Source organism: Myodes glareolus, chromosome 16 (assembly GCF_982192425.1).
Source record: "Myodes glareolus chromosome 16, mMyoGla1.1, whole genome shotgun sequence".
NCBI lineage: Eukaryota > Metazoa > Chordata > Mammalia > Rodentia > Cricetidae > Myodes > Myodes glareolus.
In genome coordinates this window covers 28,721,264-28,747,851 of record NC_142041.1, presented here as the reverse complement: position 1 = coordinate 28,747,851, position 26,588 = coordinate 28,721,264, and the positions used below count along the sequence as shown (strand labels likewise).

At 53.3% G+C, this 26,588-nt stretch overlaps 2 protein-coding genes across 7 annotated transcripts in view; both read right to left on the bottom strand.

The window, feature by feature from the left end:
- Window positions 1-843, bottom strand: part of Coro2a (coronin 2A) — a 55,844-nt gene extending 55,001 nt beyond the window's left edge. The window contains exon 1 of the mRNA XM_087897142.1: window positions 714-843. The gene's annotated coding sequence lies outside the window, so the exon portion shown is untranslated. The remainder of the gene's footprint in view (window positions 1-713) is intronic.
- Window positions 844-3,420: 2,577 nt separating this feature from the next.
- Window positions 3,421-26,588, bottom strand: part of Tbc1d2 (TBC1 domain family member 2) — a 49,132-nt gene continuing 25,964 nt past the window's right edge. For 3 of the 6 annotated variants that reach the window (XM_087897136.1, XM_087897138.1, XM_087897135.1), the window contains 8 exons: window positions 21,223-21,597; window positions 17,024-17,134; window positions 15,881-16,065; window positions 14,794-15,273; window positions 9,040-9,160; window positions 6,825-7,010; window positions 6,210-6,331; window positions 3,421-5,732 (listed from right to left, as the gene is read on the bottom strand). In XM_087897136.1, coding sequence (XP_087753262.1) covers window positions 5,525-5,732; window positions 6,210-6,331; window positions 6,825-7,010; window positions 9,040-9,160; window positions 14,794-15,273; window positions 15,881-16,065; window positions 17,024-17,134; window positions 21,223-21,597 — 1,788 coding nt within the window. In that variant the 3' untranslated portion in view covers window positions 3,421-5,524. Of the gene's footprint in view, window positions 5,733-6,205; window positions 6,332-6,824; window positions 7,011-9,039; window positions 9,161-14,793; window positions 15,274-15,880; window positions 16,066-17,023; window positions 17,135-21,222; window positions 21,598-26,588 lie in introns of those variants that run through there. The other 3 variants (XM_087897139.1, XM_087897137.1, XM_087897140.1) reach the window with 2 other exon arrangements.

The window sequence follows — 26,588 nt, the reverse complement described above, 5'->3', positions numbered from 1 at the left end:
GAATGCAACACAAGACCTTCATCCAGGGGCATCTTTATGGAACGGTCCTAGCCCCACGGCAGAGGTCTTCACAGACCTTAGGGCCACTGCACCGGTAGATAAGTGCTCTGTCCCCCAACCCCAGGAGATACTGCCTTCCTGGACTTTCTGAGGACTCTCTGTGGCAGAGTCAACCCACCAGACTGGTACACAGAACTGGGCTCCTGCCCCTGAGATCTGGCCACCGCCAGAGCGGGGCTCCTCCTCCAGCTCCAGGCGTGAGGCTGGTCTGGGTGGCAGACTGCTCGCCCCACCGGCGCGCCCAGGTCCCCTCGGCAGGCACGGACTGGAAGCTGAAGCCTCGCGGATAACCCCGCCAGGACAGGAACAATCACGACTCGGGTCCACGGGGCACCAGGGCCACACTGGGGCCTGTCAGGACTGGCTGCCGCGCCCAGGGCGGGCCGCTCACCGCTGCAGGAGGCGCGGGCGGTGCGCACTAGACCCGAGCCCCTGGAGCCCAAACCTGGTCGCTGCTGCAAGTCACCCGTTGAGGGGGCGGCCGCACCGCTATCCCGTTGGGGAAACTGAGGACCAGAGTGGGGCAGGGCTTTGTGTGAGGTCGTGTAGGGGGCTAGAAGATAGGTCTCGTGGTTCCGGGGGCAGCATCCCTCTCGCCGCCTAGCCGCAACCCGGGAGCAGCACGCGTATCGCCTGTCCCTGTCCCACCCTACCTTGTTGGCGGCCGCGCAAGTGGCGGCTGCGGCGGCTCCAGCTCCCGCTCCGCGCTCCGCGCCGCCCGCCGAGTCCCCGCGCCCAGCGCCGCCACCTCCCCGCGCAGCCCCGCGGGCGGGACCGGGCCGGGTGGGGCCGGGGCCGGGGCGGGGCGGGACGGGGAGGCTCCGCCTGTGCGCCGCCCGCTGCCCGCAGCTCGGATCCCGTCCCGCGTGCACACGCTTTTGCCTCCCTCACGCTCTAGCGGCAGGCTTTGGGTGGGACTCGGGTCCCGAGCCTCAGTTTGCCCTTGCTGAGATGGAGACAGTCACCGCGTCTGCCTGCCAGGTGGCTCCTGGCTGGATCACGTAGCGAGTACCCGCACCGCGGCTTCGCAGGCGGCGGGAGAACGGGGAGGCGGAGGGCGACTGCGCACCCGGGAGGGAGACCCTTCCTGTGGTTGCCAATAGGGGGCGCTGCTGCCCAGCCTAGCCCGCTGTCAGCCCTGTGCACACTGAACATGGAAGATGGGACGTTGGGTCTTTCATAATAACCACGCCACGCCACTTATCTTGGAAAGAGTTCTTCGTGTCTTGTAGTGACGCATTTGGTGGTGGTGGTAGTGGGGGGAGGGGCGGTGCTAGCGCGGTACCAGGCACATAGTAGGTGCTGTATGTATTGAATAAGTAGACACATTATTACATTGACCTACCACCCCTTCAATCTAGCCATAATAATACCCCCATTTCTTAGCTAAGAGGTTGAGACTGGCTAAGTTCTTGGCAGGCTCTATTAACTAATTTAATATCTGTGTGTGTGTGTGTGTGTGTGTGTGTATGCATGCTTTTGTGACAGTGGAATTGAACACAGGGACTTGTGCATGCCAGACAAGTGTTCTAGTGTTATATTGTGCTACATTGTGAGAATTCTCTTTCTGTCTCTCTCTCTTTGAAACAAGGGTTCACTAAGTTGCTCAGGTCGACTTTGAACTAGCCATTTTCCTGCCTCAGCTTCAAGTAGATGGGGTTACAGGAGTATACTACCACACTCAACTCTGGTGGAGACCCTGATCACTTTAGAACAGCCTGCCTAGGGGGCCTGAATCACAGTGCTTTGGTCACACCCATGTCTAGAGCTGAGGGTTCCCTGCAGGCCAAACTCAGCCCCTGGGAGCTGCCTGGCAGAGGCACACAGCACACACCGAATGTGGTCATGCATCTGCGTGGCAGAGGCACACAGCACACACCAGATGTGGCCATGCAGCAGTTGGACCTTTGCACTCATGGGTCCATGCTATTTCAACAGAGTTTTATCATTTTTTACACGTGTATTTATGTGTGTGCATGTGCCTTTGTGTAGAGGTCAGAAGGAATCTTTTAGGAGTTGGTCAAGGTCTCTCTTGTTTCTGCCATGTTATGTATTCCATGGTTTCTAGGGATAGAACTCAGGCTGTTAGGCTTCTGTGGCAATTACTTTTACCCCCTTAGCCATTTTGCCAGCCTGCTTGCTTTCTTATTCTTTTAGACATGGTCCCCCACATACATAGCCCAGGTTGGTCTTAAACTGTATGTGAACTAAGAAGAACCTCAAACGCACCCCATCTCCACCTCCCAAGAGCTGGGATTGCAGATTTGTACCATCGTGTTAGGCCAATTAAGGTGTTATCTGGGAGCAGGCTGAGAGCCACCTGAATGTCCCAGCTCACTAAAGGCTGAAGCCAGGCTCTCTAGTATCTCTCTCCCAGCATCACCCCCGAGTCTCTGCTCACACGGTCCCCTCTTAGAAGAGTCATCTTCTAAGAAACCTTAGTTCATGAGTGCCAGGCCAGTTGGTGGCCGAGACAGTCTTGGGACAGTCTTATTTGACAGGGATTCTCTGGGGACCGTGAACATATGGACCCACAAATCAGAGGGGAGGCCTGAAACCTGGCACGCCCCTTCTGTGTCTGGGGAAGGACCTTCCCTGTTTCCTCTTGCCTTCTCTTAGTCCTGCCCCAGGTGTGGAAGACTCTGCCTGAAAACTCAAGTTACACACAAGGGGACCCTGGGCAGGGACACAACTTACCAGGGCCTGGTTAAACCCCACATGGGGTTGGGGTGGGGACAGCGACAATGCCTAATTTGAGGATATGAACCAGGCTCAACTCTGTGTTCCTGGGGTGAGGGCATGGAGTCCCAAGGGGAGCGCCTGTAATGAGAGTGCTTCTGTCCTGAAGGTGGAGAGTCATCGTCACAGGGACATTGCTTTATGTTATCTACTGCTTTATTTTCATCTACCTGCTTGTCCCACGTGGAGTTTCCCATAGAATGTGCCTGGGGTACGGAGAGAAAACAGCCCCTTGGACTGTAACAAAGTAGTCTGGTAGGGAGTTGGCCCTTCCCACATGGATTGAGGAGTTTATCAGGAACCCAGGCCCTTCCTTTGACCCAGTCCCTTTGTTCTCTGTGATATGGCCTGCTGGTCCAGGGATGGGAGGGGTGGAGCATAGAGTCCCATCCCTGTTCTGGGTAGGAAGGTGAATTGTGGGATCAGATCCCCCAGTCTAGGAAGCAGTGATCCCTGGGGAAGGGGCAACAGCTGTGGGGCGAGCAAGGAACCTGACACTAGGGGTAGGCCCCAGGCCCCCGAGGGAGGGGCAGACTCTGCCTTAGCAGCAGCCTGATATTCTCAGGCATGGGACACCCTGTACCCCTTGTCCACCCCGTTCCAGTTCAAGCAACTCAGACATGCATCTGTTTTCTTTTTATTGTTTTGTTCTTTGAGACACTGTCTGGCTATGTAGCCAGGGTGTAGCCCAGATTGCTGGGACCAGAAGTGTGTACCACTTGGCGCCCCCTTTTCCCTTCCTAGAGTTAACCCTGTGGGTATGCCTGCAGGCCTTCACAGACCAGGCCCTTCCGCCCTCCCCTACTGTGTGACATTGGAGTTCATTAACTTCTCTGTGGCCTGTCACCGCAGCCTGACCTGGGTGAATATGGTAGGACAAGCTGTCCTCAGCCTGCCTCCTCATTCGGGGCTGGAGGAGGCAATTAGTCCCAGAACTCTAACCCTCCCACGGTTATCAGAAGGCCATGGCCCCAACAGCATCAGAGGAGAAGCCCAGCAACATGGACGGAACAAAGCTTGCCCAGGATTCTAAGGCATAGCTTGGTAAGAAAGCTGGTCTAGTCCCCCAAGGAGGAGCACAAGGGCTTGGGCAGAGACCTCCTCTAGGGAGGAGTGAGGAAAAGGCAAGGTGGGGGCAGTGGCTTGGAAGAGGAAGTGGCAGAGAAGGGCAGAAGGAACTGTTTATCCAGCAGCCTGTGCCCACCGTTTGACTTGTTTTGGGGATATCCGGACCCCACCTCGCCAGGTCTCCTCAGGCTGCTTATCGCCTTGGGTACTTCATCGCACCGGGCCCCAGCAACAACTTTTACTCTGCTGCGTGCTCCACAGGGCTGAGCTGCCTCTTCCTCCATGACTCACTCTAGGGTTACTGTGCCAGTCAGAGTACAGGCCAGATCCCAAGACCTCCCTCCTATGTCTTCTCCCACTTCCTGGAAACTCTGCAGGTAAGAGGCCTTGGCAGAGGAAGCAGGCAAGCCCCAGTGCAGGGTGCTCACAGGACTCCTTAGACCAGGAGCTGGTGTGTGTGTTGGGGGGCGGGGGGAGAAGGTACTCTGTGGGGTGTCAGGCATGCCACTCCTTCAGGTTCACACCGGGGCTAGATGCTAGCCTATATACAATGGGTGTGGCCCCAGCTCCATAGGAGCCTTGACTTTGGAAGTTTCCAGAACAGCCTCCACAGAGACCTCCCCCCTAGCCCTCTGAGAGCCAGGCTCAAGGTTCCAATGGCAGCCCCAGTTTGCAGAGATATGGACCCCTTGTGCGTCTTGTCTGCCCTAGGTAGGGAGGACACACGGGACAGGCAGCCCTCTCTACTGAAAACACAGGAAGAACATGGAGAACAGGGCTATGCTGGGCCAGAAAACTGTGTTCAAGTTGCTCTGCTGAGCCAGGCGGGCTGCAGCCCCACAGGCCCTCCCAACCCTACCCTGTTGGCCCCACATGACAAGGGCATGTTAGAGTTAGAGTAGATAATTGTTTGGGCCCCACTGTCCTGAGTTCCTCAGGGTGGCAGGCAGGGGTTTCCCCTGGGGTGTCCCCAGTAGGCTGTAAACAAAAAGTAAGGAAGCCTCAGGCATGGGGCTCTAGAAACAGTCCCCTCAAGCAGGATGGTCTCAACATGGATCCAGGTGGCACTTCAGAGGGGCTACTGCCCGGAAAGACAGATGCCCTGAAAATGCAGATCTTTAATTTGGGATCCACAAGAATGGGGACCAAGGCCCTGAGTCAGAGGGTGCCAGCGAACATTCCTGACACCTTGGCCTACCCAGAACACTGGTAGTGAGAGCGTGTCTGTCCTAAAGGTGGAGAGACATCAGTCAAAGGGTGATTGCTTTATGCCCACGTGCCTCAGACAGGAAAACCAGAAGGTCAAGGCCAGGCTCAATTATGTAGTGAGTTTGAGGCCAGCCTGAGCTCCACAAAACCCAACCTCAGAAGACCAAACCTAAGCCAAACCAAAACAGTCATGCCTCAGAGAACGCTCCAGGCGATCCAGAGTGTTCTCCTGCCTCCCTACATGCTAAAGTGCTCTGTGGTGCTGTAATACAGGCTGGTAAGCCTGGGAGGCTTAGAAGAGAGACTCCAACCAATGACTTCCCAGCAAGCATTGTCTGTATGGGAGGAGACGGGCCTTCTCCAGGGTCACGCAGACCTCTGGCCCATGCCTGTATTCTGTGTTCCTGCCAGCAAAGGTAAGAAAGGCTTTGGGAAGCAGAGTGGCAGATCAGCCGTCGCCTTCCCCTTCGTCCTCGCTGACACAGCTCTCGGGCACGGCTCTGCCCCTGGAAGCCCGTCTCTCCAAGTACTCGGCTTTCAGCACTTCCAGCTCCCGCAGCTCGGCCTCTAGCCGCTCCCGGTGGACTGCCCGCAGCTGCCGCAGCTGCTTCATGGGGAAGGGGTTCATATCGTTGAAGGCGATGCTCATGAGCTTCCTGGGAGGAAGGCATAGTCAGCCAGGGTAATGAATGCTAGCTCTGGGCCTGTCCTGACACCCATCTGCCCTGGGATGGTGGCCCTGCTTTCTGGAACTTACCTTCCAGGAGGCAATAAAGACCATTTCTAACCAGAGCGGGGACTAGACGGAGCTCAGTAGGCACCTGACCCAGTAGGGAAGGGCTGCTCATGAGGGCTCCTGGGGGCGGGGTAAGGAGCTTAGCTTTGAAGAAATGGACCAGGCCCAAGACAGTGGTGGCAGTGAAGGAAGTGGCCAGGAGGCTCTAAGTAGGAGAAACTAAGGGCACAGGCAGTAGGGGAGGGGGGGGGGGTTGTTCCACACCCTGGTTGTGGATGGCAGGGTGAAGATGGGCTAGGGAGCTTGCATGCCACATAAGGACACAGATGGACTGAAGATAGACTGGCCCTCAGGACTCCTAAGCTGGGCGAAGGGTGGGCGAGGGGTGGCAGCTCACCGGCTGTCGCAGATGGTCTTGGTGAAGAAGCGTAGGTACTGGTAGATCTCCAGGCTGTCCTGCAGCCGCAGGATCTCCTCCTCATTGTACTTGAAGATGGCCAGGGCATATCGGAACACCACCTGGGGCAAAGTGGGGGGTTCAGATGGGGTGCAGGAGTCCAGGAAGGTACTGCTCATGGAGAAGCCCAGAGACTCCGGGAATGTGGAGGTTCCTGGCAGGGCAGTGTGGAGGGTGGGGGAAGGGGGGAGGGCTAGAAGAGCAGGTGACAGAAGATCCTAAAGGAAGCACAGCTTGAAACGTGGCTTTATATCTGGTCTCTGAGTACCTGATCCCTCCACAAGGCACGAGGGAGCAGGGCCCTGCTGGAGTCAAGGGGTTAGTATCACCAGCATCTTTGGCCGGTGGCAGCCTCCACCGAGATCTCCTGGCAAGGTCACAGGCAAGGTTTGGACCAGACCCAAGCTTCAAAGGTGGGGCCACCGCTCCTCTCATATTGCACAGAATACTGCAGTTTAAGGAGCTGTGTTCTCAGGTGTCCCAAATGACTCTGACAGTTGGCAGGCTGTCCATTCCGTGAGGCCTGGCCGGGCAGCTGGGCCCAGGCATACCCACCTTTGTCCCTTCGTAGAGGAAGGCATCCCAGACTCGCAGGAGGAGGTCACTGATGAGAGAGTCGGCAAAGACCACGAGGAACCAGTTGAAGGTGATGAGGGAGAGGTCTATGTGGTGCTGCCCCAAGTGTGCTGTCAGCCGGGGCAGCTTCTCTGAGAGGAGGTCCCGGAGCACCCGCTGGTCCACCTGGAAGGCAGCAGAGACCTGTCACACCTGCTGTCTCCCCCTCTGCCTCCTCTTCAGACCCCAGTGGTTTATACGCTCAGAGCTGCTTGGGTGGGCCTATCTTGTACCAGGGACGGTGTGTGTGTGTGTGTGTGTGTGTGTGTGTGTGTGTGTGTGTGCGCACACGCGCACGCATGCACACACGTGCACGTGGAGGGTGCAGTGGCATCACCATGGCTCCCAGCACAGGTGAAATACCCAGGCGGAACAACAGGTTTTGGCATGTGCCTCTTTGTGGGTAAGTCCATGGGCCCCTTCACTCAGCCAGCGTCCCTGGCAATCAGGCAACCAAGGCAATCAGTCTCACGCTCACAGGCACAGAAAGCTAGGAGCATCTTTTCTAGGCTGCTTTTCTAGGCTTCAGACCCATATTGGCCGACACTTGAGGTGAGTGCCTGGGACAGATACTGGCGGGGAGAACAGTGTCCTGCCACATCAGATAGCAGGCAGCTGAAGGCCACTGCTGCTAGTGACCTCTCCTGGTGGCGCTGGCTTATTTATTTCTGTGGACATGGCTGATTACTCTTGGGGCCGGCTCCCTCCTCCCCAGCAGTGTCCTGATCTGCGTTTCCTCCTGCTTCTTCTTGTCTAGAACCATGGCAGCCCCCCCCCCCCCACCAGTCTGTCTGGGCTTCAGTGTTTCTGTGTGGAGTACTCAGGGCAGCTTTCCTCCCTCCCTCAGAAGCATGGTAGCCGCAGAGGCCACGGTCAGTCCAGAGCTCCAGGTGAGTCATCAGAGCTGATACAATGGAGCCAAAGAACTGCCTGTGATCCACACCAAGGCAGTCAAGGCAGGGGACAGGCCTCTTCCCTCTGCTGGTGGCCAGGGACACTGTGTGGGAACCTCTCTCCTTTTCTGAATGTGGCAAATTCTCCATGACCAAAATAAAACCAAAGGTAAGCTTGATGCTGCTGTTCAATTCATTTCCCTTTCAGAGACGTTAAGATCCAGAGATGAAATATGGTATTTCCTAGGCTGCCTTGCAGTGGGAGGCAAACATAAGATATAGTTCTGACCTTAAGAATTAAGGGGGGGGGTGTTAAAAAAAGAATTAAGCAGGAAGTGGACTGAAACTGTGGACCGAAAGGACCAGCCCCGCCTCCCTTTGTCTCCTTCTTCTGACCTACACCATGACCACAGGGCTAAGGGAGATGCATCCCCCTTGAAGCCACTTGGAAGTATGAGGATGGCAGAGTAGGGAGCTGGGAGGAACCTGACCACTGACAGCATCGAGGACCGGGTACCACTCTTGGGCCCTTCCTTTCTGTGAGGCTGGATGCAGTCCCTTCCCTCGGTCCTTCGGAGTCCAAGCTGGCTCTCTCTCCCTGCAGCTGGACATGATCCCTGTCATCCAAGGGCAGCCCAGGAGGGGGGGGCGGGGATAGGTGTCAGACATGACAGGAGGGGGCAGAGAGGTGAGGTAGGAGGCTGGGTGTGTCAAAGCTGAAGGCTGCCTCCGCAAAAATGGGGTGGGGGACTGGGGCATGACTTTGCACTGAGAATTTTTAAGTCCACAGGGACCTTATTCCTATTCTAGACTAGGCCAGCCTGGAGTTTAGAGTGGTAATATGGGGAGGTCACAGAGCCAGTGGATTGTGAGCCCTGTTCTTCCTGATTCAGGGTAGCCAAACCCTCCCCAGCGATATGGTATAACCATGAGTATATGTAGGGATGGTGGCCAGCATCCCCAGCCCACTGATAATCCCATCATCCTGTGGTCTCTCTCAACTCTCGACTGGCAGATGGCAAGGGACATAAATTTCTTTCTCTCCTCCCCAGGAATCAGCTCTTGCCAGTGGTATGATGTCACTGCTGGCGGGCGGGACCTCACACTCTTACAGGCCCTCCGCTCAGCAGCCAGAGAGGGGTTACAGGCCTCTGTGTAGGAGAGGAGGAGACCCAGGATCTGCTGGCCTGAAGGAACCCCTCTGGCGGATTGCCTTGACCAGTCACCAGGTACCACCCCACCCTGAGATGCAGCCAGCTCACCTGGGAGGCAGTCAGTGTCTTGCTGTAGTACTCAGCCGGCAGTATGGTCTCCACGATGGCCACCAAGCACCAGAAAGCACTCTCCTCATCCTCGAGGACCAACAGGGCAATGGCCGCCAGCCTGTGGAGAAGGGAGAGGCCTGAGTGACCCATAGCAGCTACAGTGCTGTATGATAGGGCAGCATCCAGGGTCCTGGGGCTGAGCCCTAGTGGATCTGGCCTTAGTTGACCTAGCCCTACTCCCCCTACCAGGCTGGTAGTCACGGCACCTGGCATGCTTGGAGGAGGATGCCCGGGTTGACTTTCGGAGCAATGACGGCCAATTCAGAACAGAGGCTCCCAGCCTGGGTTGCCTGGGTGTGAATTGCGGCAAGAATTGTTTCCTGGGTGGCCTTAACCTCTCTGAGCCTCAGCTTCCTTATCGTCACCAGGGCTGGGTGAAGACCAACAGTCAGCTCTGTGGGTTGTCAGCACGTTTGCTGCCCAACCGTGCATGGCATGCAGTCAGTGCAGGAAATGCTAGCTGTCTTCACCTTCACACTGGCAAGCTTTGAGAGTCTCTCAGGGATACTGCCCACCGGACAGAGCTGCGTGGTCCCCAGTGACGGCAGACAGGCTTCATGCCCTACTCATCCACACAGCCTGTGCTCGACATACAACCTTCCCTCCTGTGCACGTTCACCCAGTTAGGTCGGCTGAAACCGCGAGCGGGACAGACACACGCTTAGAGCTGAGTGGGGACATCTTCCCCAGAGAAGCACTCGGCTCTTCCACCTTCCTTGAGGGGTCACATCCAGGGCCAGCCTCAGCCCCAGCAGGTCTTCCATGGAGCCTGGTAAACACAAGGTCCCACATCTGGGAACACTGCCTGTTCCAGCCACTCTTGGAGGTGCACAGTGTTCAGTATCAGCAAAGCCTCAGGACATTCTGCAGCAACAAGCCCCTGGGAGAGTCAGATGAGAGGCGGGGGGATGGGGACCATGGGGCCCCTTTGTACATTGTACATGAGGCACAGCTCCCCTCAGGGTACCTGGAGGGAAACGGGGCCTTTACTGGAAGTCATGGGCTCTCTGTGGATTTCAAGTAGCTTTGAATTTTATTTTAAAAGGGTTTTTGTTTTGTTTTGTTTTTTGTTAAGTCTCGATGTCTAGCCAGTCTGGCCTAGAACTTGGAATCCTTTGGCCTCGGTTTTTGGGTGCTAGGGTCACAGGGGTGTTACAGCACACTCTGCAGACCCTTTCAGAGCCGCAGTTATGCTTCTGGGGGTCTTAATGGATTGGATTCATGACTTCCATTTTCTTTTGAGGTTCATGACTTTTAGAACCAGGGCTGATTCTCACAAAGTGGGTGGGGTATGTGTGTGTGTGTGTGTGTGTGTTGGGGAATCCTTTCTCCTTTCCCAGCCGATTGAGAGGGAACTGTTACCTGCTGTTACATGTTTATACAAACCCTCCTGAGTCTGAGCTGAGTGCAAAAAGAGAAAAACAGCCTCAGGTCTCCTGGGACACAGGAGGCTCAGCCCTCTCCAAGCTGGGGGAGGGGACCTGCAGAGGTCATTGGGCTCAAGAACAGAAAATGCCCTGTGTGTCAGTACCACAGTGGTCAGTATTACCAATGCCCAGGGAAGACATATGTAGTGGATCATGGAACTGTTTGCTACTGAGCCTGGACACTTCAAACAGGTCTCTAGGACGCTTCTTCCCATGGGTCACCTCGGATCAAAGCAAACCTCTTACCATACAGATGGGGAAACGAACTCAGAAGGCAAAAGTGGCCATCACTTAAGATTATATTCGCAGAGGGGACAGAATCCAGGACCCCAAAGCCCAGCCTACTGCTGTCTACCCTAGCCCAGCTGTTCCCCCAAAGCCCAAGAAAGTCTTCAGGAACTGCTGTCAGTATTAGTTTAGACTTCTGTATATATAAGGTCAGTTATCGGAGACTAGTCCATTGGGGCTCACCTGAGATGAGGGGCTACCAACAAGCAGGCCTGCAAAGGTGTATGCAGATAGTGAAGAATTACATTTAGTGCACTACAATTATTATCATAGGGAAATGGATTTCAAGGGCTTGCTCTAAGTTGGCATTAGGTGATGTGGGACTCCCCTCTGTGTGCTATAATTACCATTAATGAATAAAGAAACTGTTTTGGACCTATAGCAAGGCAGAACTTAGGTAGGCAGAGAAAGCTAAGCTAAATGCTGGGAGGAAGAAGGACAGAGTCAGAGACACCAAGGAGTCACTGGAGATAGACGTGTTGAAACTTTGCTGGTAGGCCACAACCTCGTGGTGATATACAGATTAATAGAAATGGGTTAAATTAAGATGTAGGAGTTAGCCAATAAGAAACTAGAGCTAATGGGCCAAGCAGTGATTTAAATAATATTGTTTCTGTGTGATTATTTAGGTTCTGGGTGGGCAGGATGAACAAGCGGTTTCCTTGCAACAATCAGACATCTTCACATTATCTGTTACCTCCAGAACAAGCTCAATTTTGTTGCTTTATGAGAAGACTGTTTAGTCCGACACACTGCATGCAGTTATAAGATTGACCACTAGATGGTGACATAGACAGTCATAAGGGGCTTGCAGCTGCAAAACACACTCCTCTTGGGATCCAGGTAGGCTCTATTATACATAGCTTTCTATTTAAAGCAATAATATAAATATTTGTGCAAATACTAATTAAGTGTGCTTGTACATCAATTTAAATAAGGCAGAATGGAGAGATATACTGAAAGTCACCTGCCCTTTCTGTTTCACGTGTCCCTGTGGCCTTCTGGGCTCGTGTTGCTCCCTTCTGCACCAGAACATTTTGCTCCCGAGGCTGACTTTGACTTTAAGGTCCTCCTACCATCAGACCTTCCCTTGTCCCTTAACCACTGGCCAACCTCCAAAGTCCAGAGCCCCAGTGTGGCTAAGTTCCCTGGTCTCCAAAAAAGACACATGGATCAGGAAGGCTTTGATGTAGCCCAACACTCTCTCTGGCCCAGTTCCCACTTAGAGGGTGGGTTGTATGAAGGACTGGGTATGGGGTCAATCCAGGCCAGGGGCTGCAGGGCTGCAGTGCATGGTGAAAGTCTGGGCAGTTTCTTCAACATCTCGGGTCTCGGCTGGAAAATGGGATGCTCAGCTCATTCCCACCTGCGCGGTCACAGATAAAACCTACCGCTCACCCAATCCCAGAATTTCTGGTCCCTCTGGTCCCTCACAGCCCCCCCCCCATTTCCTGGAGGGTGCTCGGGATTGAACCCATGGCTTTGCACATGCTGGGCAACCACTCTATCACTAAGCTACATCCTCAGGCGTCCCCCTCACCCCCATCCCCCACCCCCGACAGGGTACTCACTAAATCACGCAGGCTGTTCTTGTACTCAACAATAGTCTAGACAGGCTTGAACTTGTGATTTTTCTGCTTGAGTCTCTGGAATAATCTGGAGATTATAGGTCTCTGACCATCTTCTTTTTTTTTTTTTTAAATATTTATTTATTATGTATACAATATTCTGTCTGTGTGTATGCCTGCAGGCCAGAAGAGGGCACCAGACCCCATTACAGATGGTTTTGAGCCACCATGTGGTTGCTGGGAATTGAACTCAGGACCTTTGGAAGAGCAGGCAATGCTCTTAACCTCTGAGCCATCTCTCCAGCCCTCTGACCCATCTTCTTAACTCCTCCTCCTCCATTTATTTATTTGGTGACGAATTCATTAGCATTTGCTGTTTTACTTTAAAGAATTGCTTATTATTTTTACACATATCTGAGTTGTGCTTACGTGGGTTTATGCACACCACATTTATGTGCGTGTGTCCATGAAGGCCAGAGGAGGGCATCAGATACCCTGGAGCTGGAGTCATGGGTGGTGAAAGCCACCGTGTGAGTGTTGGGAACCAAATCCTAGTCCTCTGGAGGAGCAGCAGGTGCCCGGAGCTCCCAGACTACCTATCCTGGCTAGTGTTTCATCAGCTCGACCCAAGCTAGAGACATTTGGGAAAGGGAATTCCAAAAGAGAAAATACTCCCATAAAATCCGCCTGTAGGCAAGTCTGTGGGACATTTTCTTAAATAGTGTTTGGTGAGGGAGGGCCCAGTCTACTGTGGGTAGTGCCATCCCCGGGCAGGCACTCCTGAGTGCTGTAAGAAAGCAGGCAGATGAGTAAATTGGGAGTGTGGGGATTAAGGAGAGAGGGTAGAAGGGGAGGGGAGAGATGGGAAGGGGAGCAGAGAAAAATATATAGCTCAATTAAAACAATAAAAACAAAAGAAAGCAGGCAGAGTGAGCCATGGGATTGGCCAGTAATCGGTGTTTCTCCATGGCCTCTGTATAAGGTCAGCCTTGAGCCCTGACCTGTCCTGTCTGGATGAAGGACCACAAACAGGAAAATGAAATACCGCCCCCCGCCAATTTGGTCATGGTGTTTTATCACAATAGAAACACTCACCAGGATACTATCTCTCTAGCCCCTCTCAAACTTTTTTTTAAAATTACCTTTATTTCCATGTGTACATGTATGTGTGCTGGCGTGTGCTGAATGTGCAGGGGCCAGAGGACAACCTGTGGGAGTCTCTCCCTCTGTCACGTGCGTTTCACCCTGGAGCTCAGCTCACCAAGCATGGCAGCCAGCTCCTTTACCTTCTGGGCCACCTTGCACGTCCCTTCGCAGCTAGTTATTCCTAAAGAAGCTTCGCGTGTGTCCCTTCTGGAGTCTGACACGTTTAGACAGCACGGTGGTCTTGCTGGGCTAGGAGTGAGTGGGCAGACTGTGTACAGTCATCTTCTGTCCCAGGCAGAGCGGCAATGCATCCTGACAATCTTGCTGAGGGGTACTGAGCTACGTGACTGCTGGGGGTTTAACTCACAAATCGCAGAAATTACATACGCCTGCTCAATTTTACTCACATTTGGACTAGAGATGGGCATATCAAAAATCTCTGCCCTTGGGACCCACTGAAATCTGAGTGAGGACACTCTGAGCCTGCTGCTGTGCGGAATAAATGTCACACATCACCTGTTCTGAAGGGAGAGTAGACAACTTATGTAAATTCAGCACAAGAATATGTGCGCTTGAACTAAATTGAGTCAAACTTGCTTTGGGAAATATGTGAGAGCATGCAATATCCAGGGCAATAACCAGGGTACTCATGAGAGTCTCCCAGTGTTGGAGGGGGCAGACACCTCTACCAACTGCGTGGTTCCAGCCTCAGTCAACCCTCTGCCGTTGACTGGAGTCAGGCAGGCAGTAACCAGGCTGGACCACTCACGCTCCGCTTTTGGAATTCCAAGCCTGGCTATGAGGGGTCAAGCGTGGGAAGGGAGGGGTGAAGTAGGCAGGCTCAAGGCAGCCCTGGTGGAACCTACATGTCCACAGAATGAGTGGCAGAGGTTGCCCCACTGAGAGGAGGATGAAGAGGTGGAGAGGGAGAGGCCAGGGCCTGTGTGGCTGCAGAGCGGAGGGTGTACACAGGAAGAATGCAGGCATGCAAGCTGCTAGGGGCTGCTTTCTTTCCTTACCATTTGCAAATTCGTGCTCCTCTGGGCTTCCCTGGATGGGTTTCATCTGAGACATGATCTTGACTCGGTCTGTTTGGCCACAGAGAGCCACTTCTGACCAGTCCATGAGTAAAACCTCCCTAGATCAAGTCAGAGCACACAGGACAAGGACCCCAGCCTGTCTCAGCCGTGAGCATGCCCTCTCTCTGCCTCCTGGGCTCTGAGCAGCCAGACACTGCTGGGAAGAGAGAGCTTTGTTCTCACCTGTTCAGGCCTTGGCAGTAGCCTATGGTGGGGTTCTGCCAGGAAAAGGCCAGGAGCACTCGGCGGAGCTTGTCCGGGAAGCTGGAGGTTGGGCAGGTGAAGTGCTTGTTGGTGGGGAAGGTCCGGTTGAGGTCCAGCTCAATCTGGCGGGCGGCCGGGTGCTCGCATGCCCGCCCCCGGGCCAGGAGCTCCTGGTAGCAGCCTGGGGAGTGCAGGTGCCGGACGCGGCGGTGGACCAGCCACCTCCAGACACGCGGGCGGTGCTCGCGGGGCACACCTGCCCGCAGCAGCTGCTTGAGCTCGGCTGAGGGTGCCAGCTCAGTCAGGGCAGCCCAGCGCTCCCTTAGTGGCCGCTCCACAGCCTCAAGGGCCAGCAGCTGGTGGGAGCACACCTCCAAGGCCTGGATCTTGGCTAGCAGTTTCAGGTCTTCCACCTCGTAGTCCGGCACCGTCAGGAAGCCATAATCATCATACTCGCTGCTGGCAAAAGGGCCGCATCAGCACGGCTGTCTCAGATGGGCTTCCACCCTGGCTGCACTGAGATCACTCCAGGGCCCAGCCTGCTTATATGTACAGTTGGGAGAACTGCTCTGCCTCCTGAAGACACGGGAGAGCCCCTCTCGTAAACTAGAAGAGCCTATATGTGGCCCAGGAGAGATGCACTTACTGACTGCAATTCACTGTGTGTCCTGTGTGTGCCATCTCGGTCATTCCCAGGGAGCCTGAGAGTCAGGGCTCTTTACCCAAATTACACGGGGGCTGAACATGGGATGCAGAAAGGTAAGGTACCTTGCTTGGGGCATACAGCATCCTGCCTGCGATCCCCAGAGCCCATCAGACACAGCTTCCCCCTTTTGCTGTGCTCAGCAAGGGTTTGGCTGGAGGAGACAGCTTGGGTGTGGTGACTGGGTGGTCTGTGTGCCTCCATTGAGCCTGCCCCCCCCCCCCACCTCGGGTGACACCGCATAGTATGTGCCTGAGCCCGGGGAATCCACAGCTATGAAGTGCTGGCATATGTGGCCTTTGGCATTAGCAACAATGATCTCATCATGCCCACAGCCCCTCCCTCGCTGCCCACTGGGTTCACCTGATGGGTCTCAGCTCCACGCTGCCTGAGGCCTCTCCTGCTTCCCACTGTAGTGCCTCTTGGACCAGCTGCTGCAGCAGTTCAGAAAAGCCACCAGCCTCAGCCCCCGCTGCCTCCTGCAGCCTCCGCAGCCCGGCCAGGTACTTGCTTTCTACTTGGCAGTTCCTGGCCTGGAGGTAGGCACACTGCAGGAAGGGAGCAGCTGGTCAGGCTTCTGGGCCAATCAAGCTGCCAAAGCCCTGAGCAGCTTCTAACCCTCCCAGCTCTGCCCACTCCGGGAGCGGCAGATGGAGAAAGGCTTACTGCAAGGGAAGTAAAAGAAACCAGGATCAAGGAGGGAGCTGGGTTCAAAATAGGGGAAGGAAGCAAGGGCAGATACAGCTCGGCTCATGTAGGGTCTGGAACCCCATCCTGGTTCAGACACTGCAAGTAGCTGACAAGTCAGCTACTGTGCTAGTTCACCCGGTACCTCAGGCTCTTTGTTGTAGAACAGGGGTATCACGGGGTCTCCTCAGGATTCTGGCAAGGAGCAGTGAGCCCTGTTTGAAGTCCTGCCAGGCACTGGGCACAGAGACAGCTCCCTGCAGGTGGTGGCCGGCAGGATACTGCTGCCCTTCCTTGGGCTTCTGGAGACCCTTATCTTCAGCCTAGGGTGTGGCCCTGCACTCCCACCCCTACCCCCACTTCAGTGCACAAGTCAGATGGTTTTGGGTGAGTCAGGTGAGCTCTCTGGGCCTTGCATTTTGTCTCTGCAGGATGGGGATCGTCGACTTTTGCCTTGAAGCATTTGCTGTGATGACTGCGCCAGCTCGGTTCCCATCCTGAGGTCAGGGTTGAGGCTGCAGGGCTGCAGTCCTGCCCAGGAACCACTTGCTATGGACGCTCTATGGACACTTCAGTCCAACCCTGCCTTGGCCTCCCCACACTCCTGTGTCTTCCTGCCCAACTTCTTCTCCTCCTGGACAACCTGACCCCAGGACTGCAGGGATTTCTGCTACAGACTCCAAACTGTCCCCTATGCCAAGTCTACCTTCTGAAAATCAGCTACAGGCGTGAGGGGCTGGAGGGGATTAGGGAAGTAGAGGAAGGAAGGCAGGGGCCAGGGAGGGGCCAGACCATAGATGAGGCCATCAGCCCCTGTACCTTGGTCAGCAGGGCCTTCTCCTTCTCTGCCACCTTCCTCCAGATCTTGGTGACCTGATGGATCTCAGAGTTGAGGAACCGGTTCTGGGTTCGATATGCTTCCATGTCATCCTGGAGAAAAGCAAAGTGAATCAGCAGGGGAGTCACAAACATCCTGGTTGGAGCTGCCAAAGCTTCCTTCCTTGAGGAATTCCCAAAGCTACAGAGAAAGGGGGTTTCAAAGACTTCTCCAGCACAATGTGGGGGGAGCCCGAGGCCTGGAGTTCAAGATGGCTGCCATCTTGGTACCATTCTGACCCTCTGTTTTCCTACCTGTGAAAGGCAGCCATGAATCTCCCCTCAGCGGCTGGGACAGTACACAGCTAACAGGTAGCGTCAAGGAAGTGACAGAACCCAGCAAAGCATTCAGTTTGGTTTGTTTAGTTCAGAGAGGGTCTCAGGTAGCCTGGGCTGGTTCCAGCTCACTAGGCTGCTGTGGATGACTTGGAATTCCTCCACCCCTCAAACTCTAGGATATGGCACCGCCCCTAGAATCGCGTTGGTTGCTTTTAAATCAGTACATGTGTCCGGTATTTGTAGCTGTGTGTGGACTGCTTTGTGCTAAGTATCACTTTGTAAACACGACTGTGAGACGCTCGCCTACTTTTGACACTAGGACTCAAATCCAGCCTCTGTGGCATCTGAGTATGGGCTCTGCCAGGGGCCACACTCTCCCGGACACTTCTTTCTTTTCTTTTTTCTATTTTTCTTTCTGGTTTTGTTTGTTTGCTTGAACAAGGTCTCACATATCGCAGGCTGGTTTCAAATCTGCTCCGTAGCTAAAGATGGATTTGCACTGCAGACCCCCCTGCCTCTGTCTGCCAAGTGCAAAGACCACAGGCTGTGCGGAGTGAGTGAAGTCCTGAGTGTGTGTGTAGGGTTGACATGAGCAGGCCATGCCAAGGATGCCAGAGCCTGGACCCATGGGAGTGGCAAAGCTTTCCCCTGGTGCGGCTGTAAATAATAAACCTGCCTCCGCAGTCAGTGCTGAGTTTCCAGGCTGCTGGTACATCAGAGCACGCTGGCCCAGTCCTGCCCAGTTTTTCTATTTGTGTCTCTTATTTCTTCATTTCCTTGTTTTCCCTGTCAATTCTCAAACTGTGCAGGTCTTGGCCACACACACACACCACCACAGCCCTTGTTTTCGTTTTGTTTTGATGTTTTTAAATGTGAGCCCTGGTGTTTTAGCTGTGTTTTAAGTACGACGCTGCCGTGATAAACAGCTACGAGCCTTGAGATTGCCCCCCACAGTCCTGCAGGGAACGATGCTTGGTGCCTGGACTGATAAGAGGCTGGGCAAGTCATAGGAAGGTTCCATACAGAGCTGCAGCTATGACTCAATCTTTTTTCTATTGAGAAGAATATTCCAGAAGCCAGTCAAGCACATGGTCCACTCATATCCCCTGAGAAACCAAGCCTTTCCTCTCCTGCTGGGGAAGAGTCCTGGGCTGTGTGTGCGTTTGGGAAGTGCTTTCATTAGTCACTGTGTGTGTAAGGCATACAAGATGGCTGCCACAGCCTGCCTGCTCACTCAGTCTGTGGGGAGCCTGCTGCGGCTGCTCAGGGGAGCACCTGGGAAAGCCACGGCATCCAGCTGAGAGAGAATGAAGTGTGTGTCAGTGCTGCAGTCCCACTGTGTGCCATCTGTGGGCGATGAGTGTTAAAAGTAGCATTGTTCCCATTTTACTGATGAGGAAACATGGATCTAGAAGGTAAAGCTCTCAATGACACAGCTGGTGGGGAGAGCAAGGATCCCAACTTGGGAGTGTTCAGCCCATGGCAGGCGCTCAGCCCATGCCACTGACTACCCAGACCACATCCACTCTTGCTCCTTGTTAGCACCCCTTCTTCATGGGGAAGACGCCCCTCAGACTTTGAGAATATGTATTTGTCATTAAGGGTGCCCATTTCTGGGTCAAAGGGAAGCCAAGCCGTGTCCAGGAAGGGAAGTGGGTGTGAACACCCCTCGGAGCACAGTGGGTAAGGAATGGCAGCCGGGCAGCCTCCAATCAGACTGGTGCCCTACCTTGGCTGTGCTCCTTGGCTCAGAACTGTAGGGAGGAAAAAGAGAGACCTCAGAGAAGAAAAAAGCCACACAAAGTCACAAGCAAAGCAAGAGGACAACATGCAGAAGGGGCCCAGGAGGAGAGCCTGCCGCAGCCTGCGCGGGATCAGGTATCACAGGTTCTCACAGGAAAGGCTCCTGTAGGGGGACCTGAGTCTACCATGATCCTGCTGCCCACGCTGTAAGACCAGGACCCGTCTCCCTGCTCGTGGCTATTGTATCTGCCAACAGTGCACCTGCACAGCTGGATCCCCCAGCCTTCCCATCTCTGAACCCCTCACTGACCCAGACAGGACTTTGTGTAATCCAGGCTGCCCTCCAACTCTATGCTGAGGATGGCCTTGACCTAATCCTCCTGCCTCCACTTCCCTCCTAGCACTGGGATCACGAGCCTAGTTTGGTAATATTGGGCTCTCCCCACCCCAGCTCTGAAATTCAAGAGATCAACGGCACTGCTCTTGAAATGACAGGCTAAGAGGGCCTTTAGCTAAGGCTGGCATCCTGTCTCAGGCAAGCAGGAAATGTGAGCACTTCTCTGTGGCCACATATGATGAGGCCTGGCATTTGATGGGCCTTCTAAGACCTACAAACTAAGACAGCAGCAGCTCTGTCAGACCCCAGTATGGGCTCGGGAGCAAGATCTACAAGCATGAACTCCCACAATGGATAAATGATGTTCCCACAGATGTGAACGAGGGACACACTTTGGCCCCTAGGGGAGGCGGGATAACAAGTGGCCCTTGGCATGCTAGAACCATTCAGCTGATCTATGTCTCAGCCCTGTGCTGCTCTATTGGGTCTAGAACAGAGAGGTAAGGAGGCCTCTGGCATACAGGTCAACAAGAATTGTTCCCACCACCCCGTGCACGGCCAGCGGCTTTCTAGCAGGCCTCAGCTGTTCTTCATTCTGCTTTATTTCTAAGTGGTCTTTGGCTTCAGGCTAACAGTGGGTCTATGCTTGCTAGTTTTGCCCGGCAGGGAAGGGAGTAAGGGTCTCAAGTCCTCTTCCTACATTCTAAGGACTCTTCAGCTTAGGAACAGTGGAGAGGGAGAGGGAGAGGGAGAGGGAGAGGGAGAACTTGTCTGAAGTCGCTCATCTAGTAAGGCAGAGCACCAAGGCTGGCTTACTTCATAGGTGGGCAGTGGCCACACCTGACTCACCAGCCACTTCTCCCTACCTCCCACCACCCAGCAGTTCTTTGGCTCGAGGTGTACAAGAGCACGGGAGGCCATGAGAAACAGTGTTTGGGACCAGACTGACCCCGGTTCTGTGTGCTGTCCTTAGGGACAGTGAGGGGCAAGAGCGCCTAGTCTCAGCCTCGGGAATGCTGGTGCTCGGGCAGCCCTGGCACAGCCTTCAGAGCAGCCTGTGGCCCACAGCAGGTATCACACCTCAAATAATAGCCCTAAATAGCATGGTTGGTCCCTGTGAGTTGGGGAGGCTTGAAAAGAGAGGTGAAGACAGAGAAGGGAAACAGAGTGAGGCCTGAAAGTGGCTTAGAGGGGCTGGGAGGTGCAGGACAGGTTGATCAGTCAGTCCTGCTCCCACCCCTGTGCCAGTTGCTGGGCAAACATCTCTGCCTCAGCAACTGAAGCTGCAAAAATAGGACCTGCCAGTCACCACCTCGCAGGGCTGGCACAGGCCACAGTGAGCTGATACAGCAAACACTGGAGATGGGACTGGCATGTAGAAAGCCCTCAGTGGTGATTAGTGCCCTTGCCTTGTGTGTGTCAGCCACAGCCAGTACTGGTCATTTGTTCTATATGTGAGACCACGCTGAGGGCACCTTGGGGATCCTGGGCAGCAGAACGGCATTGAAGGGGGCTGTGCAAAGCAGGCTCCAGACTAGTTTGCTTTTTCGGCTCTAAACTGATAAGCTGGGAACCTGCTCGCTTTTCAGAGGCCCTCCCCGCACGGCATGGAAGGTCAAACTGCACTGGGCTTTCAAAAACTGAAAGAGGGAAGAGAATTTTCCTCTTGCTACCTAGTTCTGGTTTGGATGCTGCAGCATGAGGGGTGACTTCTGCCCCAACCAGAAACCCATTGATGGCATCCAGATGCCAGGAGAGCATGCTGAGTGGAGAGGGGGCCTACCTTCAGGTGCTCTATTCTCTCCTGTTGGCTCAGGAAGTCCCCATTGGCAGGCTGCTCCGGCTGGGCAAGGTCTTCGGTGAGCTTCTGGGAAAGCTTGCAGATGACCTGCTGCTTGGCCTGATTCTTATCCATGAGCAGCTGCACGTGCTGCTGAAGCTCCTGCACTTGCTGTCCCAGCAGCCCAGCCTCATGTACCAGGCGCTCTCGATCCTGCTCCAGAGTCTCCACCCGCTGGTTCAGCTCCGCGATCTGCCGCACCTTGTGCCGGACCAGCTCCAGCCGATCCTTGTCTTCGGCGGCTGCCAGGTACGTACTGGAGGCTCGCTTCTCTTGCTGGGCAGCCTCCAATGCTTTGTGCAGGATTATCACCAGCTCCTGGATGGGAAGGGAGCAGGGTGAGTGCTGGAAGCCCTGGTAGGTACGTACTGCCCCAGACCTCAAGACTCTGAGGTGCCCAGCAGCTCCCCTGAGCATCTTATCCCAGTATTCCTTTCTGCCTTCTTGGTCCAGCAAAAATGGTAGCTGAGCACAGGCTATCTGACCAAAAAACAAACAGACCACCACCACCAACAAAACACATCTCAGCAAGTTCTGCCTTAACATGGATAAGCAGAGAAGTAGGCAGCTTTTGGGTCACCTCTGAGACCACTAGTTCTATGGGTCCTGTTCCCTTTCCTTCTGGCTGGCAAGGGACTGGAGGAGAACGGCCACCAGACCCCAGAGCTGAAGTCCATGCTGAGGATAGCAGAGCTGCCCACCTCCATCAACTTGGACTTGCTTATCTGGATTCTTCAGTGCAAAATAAAAAAAATTCTGAACTTGCTTTAGGCTATGGCAATCTGAGGTTTCTCTGTTCCAGGGGCTGAACCCACACTCTGACTTACACAAGTCTATTTTAGAGAAGAACGAACTGAAGTCCAGGAAAGGAGAGTTCAATCCTAAGACATCCAGACCCCAAAGCCCAAGCTTAATAATAAAGTTGAGGTGCAGGTGTGTGGCACGCAGGTATGGCTCTTCTCTCTCACTCTTCTCTCTCTCTCTCTCTCTCTCGTCTCCACATATTACTAAAGACTGTGTGATAGCCCTTCTCGTCATGGTGGTAGTGCAAGCCTCAGAATCTTCAAGATGGCATCTGCGGTGGCTCACATTGACTGTCAACTCGATGGGATTTAGAATCACCATGGAAACACACATCTGGGCGTGTCTGTGAACCAGTTTCTAGATTCGCGGTTAACTGAGGTGGGGAGACCCAGTTTAAATGTGGGCGGCACCTTTTTATGGGCTGGAGTTCAGGACTGAAGACAAAGGAGAAAAGGAGGAAGGGAGCTGAGCACCGCATTTGTCTCTCTAAGTGGATGCAGTGTGATAAGAAGTCCCTGTTGCCAGGACTTCTCTTCAATGATAGAATGTATCTTTGAACAGGGCATCAAAAATAACATAACCCTTCTTTCTTGAAGTTGCTTTTGTCAAGTTTTGTTACAGCCGCTACACAGTATCCAAATAGCCACTTCCTAGCAAGCTGAGACAGGTTTGGAGGGAAAAGCCAGGATTGGAGGACACTCACCAAGCAAACTCAATCTCTTTGAGTCTAGCCTTTAGCCCAGCAACGATAAACAGTGCCTGCAAGGCCGGTACAGGAAGTAAATGCTAGGTAGCTGGGAAACCGCACTGGCCTTTCCCCCTTTGACCCTCCAGGTCTTCAGTGCGTCACTGGGACAGAGTGAGTACTCTAACCTCCCCAGGACTCAGGTTCGCCGTGCCCAAAGCAGGGAATGAATTGATCCAGGGCCAGAATCGGAATTTCAGAAGCCAGGCGGCCCAGCAGCCAGGTGTGGGGAAGCCCCGCAGGCCGCTACCCTGACCCTGCTAGTGCACTTGGAACACACATTCTCTTAGGGACACCTCAACTGTGTCCATGCTGCAGCAGTTCAGTAAGTGAATCAGCTGGATGGAATTAACTACTTAGCATGACTCCATCTGGGAGAAGCGCCAGAGACCATGACTGAGCAGCTGATAAGACCACCTCGGGTCTCCTGACAATCTCTTCTCCAGCTCTTGATTGCTTTTGAGAAGGGGCTTCACAATCAGCTTAGGCTGGCTTCAAACTCATGATCCTCCTGCCTCAGGCTTCCACATTCAAGAACTAACCCCACACCATCATGCCAGGTGCTGCAGTCCAGAAAGGGATAGGCTACTGTTCCCACCTCCAAGGACTGGGAGTAAAGATGGACCACTGTAGTGGGATGGTTTGCCATAAGAGAAGGGCAAGGTGTTTGGTTCTGCACAGTGGCTTCTGCCTGGGGTGGAGATGAGGGGAGGAAGAGGTCCTTACACCAGACAACATGACAAAGCAATTCAGAGTCCTGAGGAATGAAGAGGGTCAGAGATGGCCAACAGCACACAGGTGGTGAGGGCAAGGGAGCCTTTCCAGGCTGGGCCCCCAGCAAAAGCTCAAAAGACAGCCCGAGCAAAGATCTGGGGAGCAAAAGGAGAAGATTCAGAGCCTTGGGAGCTCTTGGGAGTGGCCAGAAGGTGGGGGTGGAGACACAACTGCACACCAGACCACTATGTCTGGAATGTCCCAGAATGGAGACACAGCTTCCAGGGTGAGAGATTAACATTCCTGCGGCTCCAGGGTCCAGCTGAAACACGGAGATGGCCCTGGGTTACTGCTGGGTGAAATAGGCCCAGACACCATAGCTGAGTCTTGCTCTGGACCAGAAGCAGGCAAACATCTTCCCCTCCTTCAGAGGGTCTGGAAGCCGGCTCTTTACAGTCAGCGAGTGGCTTCTTTCGCTGATTCTCAGCATCTCCAATCAGGCTTCCAGCCTGAAGCCCCAACCACCACCCACTCCATCCCTACACAAGTCATGCTTGGGAGAAAGGAGTCTGGGAAGAGGACGCAGCCTCACAGGAAATGCATAGACATGGAAAACCTGGAGGCCAGAGAGACCCCATAGACCTCCTGCCCAGCTACCACGCTGGCACATAGAGACTGAAGCCCCAGAGAAAATCTAAGACTAAATCGGGCTTGAGCAGGGACTCCAAGTCTCAGTTCAGGAGCCCTGGCTTCTCCATGCCCTTAGCACACAGGTTCTGAAGTAGAATACTTTCTTTCCATTTCTCTTTGAAATGGAAACAGCCCATAAACAGTAATATCAGTCAAGGTAGCCAAGAGCGAAGGGTGGTGGGGCACACCTGCCATGCCAGCTTTTGGGAAGTGGAGGCAGGAGGATCAGAGATTTGAGGCCATCTACAGCGAGACCTCATTACTACAACCCAGTCAAAGGGTATCTATCACTAGTGAATGAATATATTAACAAAATGTGTTGTATAGATACAAAGGAGTATTATTCAACCTTAAAAAGAAGAAACTTTGATATACATCATCACAAGGATGTTTTATTAATTAAAAAAGCTTTTTAAGTTTTTAATATTTAAAATTTAAAAATATTTAATTTTAAAAAATTTTAATATTATTTTTTATAGTAGCCAGTCAGTAGTGGCATACATCTTTAATCCCAGCACTTGAGAGGCTGAAGCAGGCAGATCTCTGTGAGTTTGAGGCCAGCTTCAAACTACAGAGTGAGTTCCAGGAAAGCCAGAGCTGTTGCACAGAGAAACCCTATCTCAAAAATCAAACCAAAACAAAAACTTAATATTTAGCGTATGTGTATATATGTATGCCCATGTGTGCCCCTTTGTGGATGGGAGTTGGTTCTCTTCTTCCTCCAGTCCCTGGGATTGAACTCAGGTCATTAGGTTTGGTGGCAAGCGCTTTTATCCACCGAACTACCTAGTCAGCTCTGCACGCACCTGCGAGGGTGGTGCACTAACTAGCTGCGATTCTGCAGGTCATTCTGTTTACACTAGAATGCTCAGATTCACAGAGCTGAGAAGAGCGTGGTCCCCAGGGTGGGGAGCAGGAGTGCAGCTGTTAAGTGGCTCAGCTCTCACTTTGCAAGAGGAAGATGCTCAGGAGATCTGTTGTACAATATGAACATATACATCATTGCAAGCCCTAATGCTTCAAAATGGCTACAGGATGCCACGTGGTAGCATGCATCTAAGGTCCTGGCGCTGTGGAACAGTGACAGGGAGATCCCAACCAACCAAACCAAACCAAACAAACCCAAAACCAGACTGTGATTTTATGGTACCTTTTTTTGCTTACTTGTTTTTTGTTTGTTTGTTTTGTGGTGCTGGGCCTGGAACCCGGGGCCCACCCGTAGTGGTCTTGTAATTATTATTATTATTATTATTAACTACAAAGTTGGGGGTGCCAAAAGATGCAGTAATTGAACCATTTTAATGTCATATTTTTTAAAAAATAAAAAATAACCATTCAAACTCATAATGAACAAACGCTCTTAAAAATGCAAATGGCAGGTTGGATGGAGTCAGAAGCACTGGAGTCAGAAGTCAGGGCCCACCTAGCATGGGCCTGGGCCTGGGCTCCAGCCCCAGCACTACGGAACATTGGTTAAAAAAGTACATGGTTTACTTTTTTTCTGACCAAAGGCTTCATGCTTCTTATGCAAATTTTTGATTATTTGGAAAAAAATAATAAAACTACCACTTAGAAGCAGCACTGATTATATGGGTATGAACGGCTCAAACGCTCACCTGCTAAGAAGTTACGATGTGGACACACCTGTGAGGACTCTAGCAGGTGAGCCTAGACAGGTGCACAATGAGAGCAGGACCAGTGAGGATCAGAAAGTGGGCAGAGATGGACAACAGTCACCATAGAGCCAAGTATATAAGCCACACGCCAGGCTTACAGCCATCCCGTGGAAACTGGCTTCTCTCTCCACACATATACCACAGAGAAATGCTGAGGGAAGCTTGCAGTTCATCACTTTGGGGGCACGCTCCCACAGAGCCTCAGGAATTTGCTGTGTGACTAAAGACAGCCTTGAACATCTGATCATCTGGCTTTTATCTCCTGAGGGCTAGGGTTATAAGGCTACCAGGCCTGCATCATTTAGACCTGAACTCCACCAGCATGGGCTATACCCCAACCCAGTATCACAGTTTTGAAGCTGCTTGTGTCCTTAGGAGGCTGTGGAACACTCCCTGACTGAGACTGGTTAGCAGCACCCACATGTGACATGTCAGGAACACAAGGATGGATGTGGCACAATTCCCAGCATCCTGGGACCCTGTCGAGGACTGGCCAAGTGGTTTCCAAGGTCAGAAGGCATGCTGAGGGCTATAGGAAGCAGAAAGGCTGACTGAGTGATAACTTCTCAACCCAACAGTTGTCTGGCCCATCTCAGGTTTTCATACCTGGCCATGAGTTGTTTTATTTTCATCTCTACAAGCCAGTAAGTCATCCTTTCAAACCAGCTTTTATCCTCCTA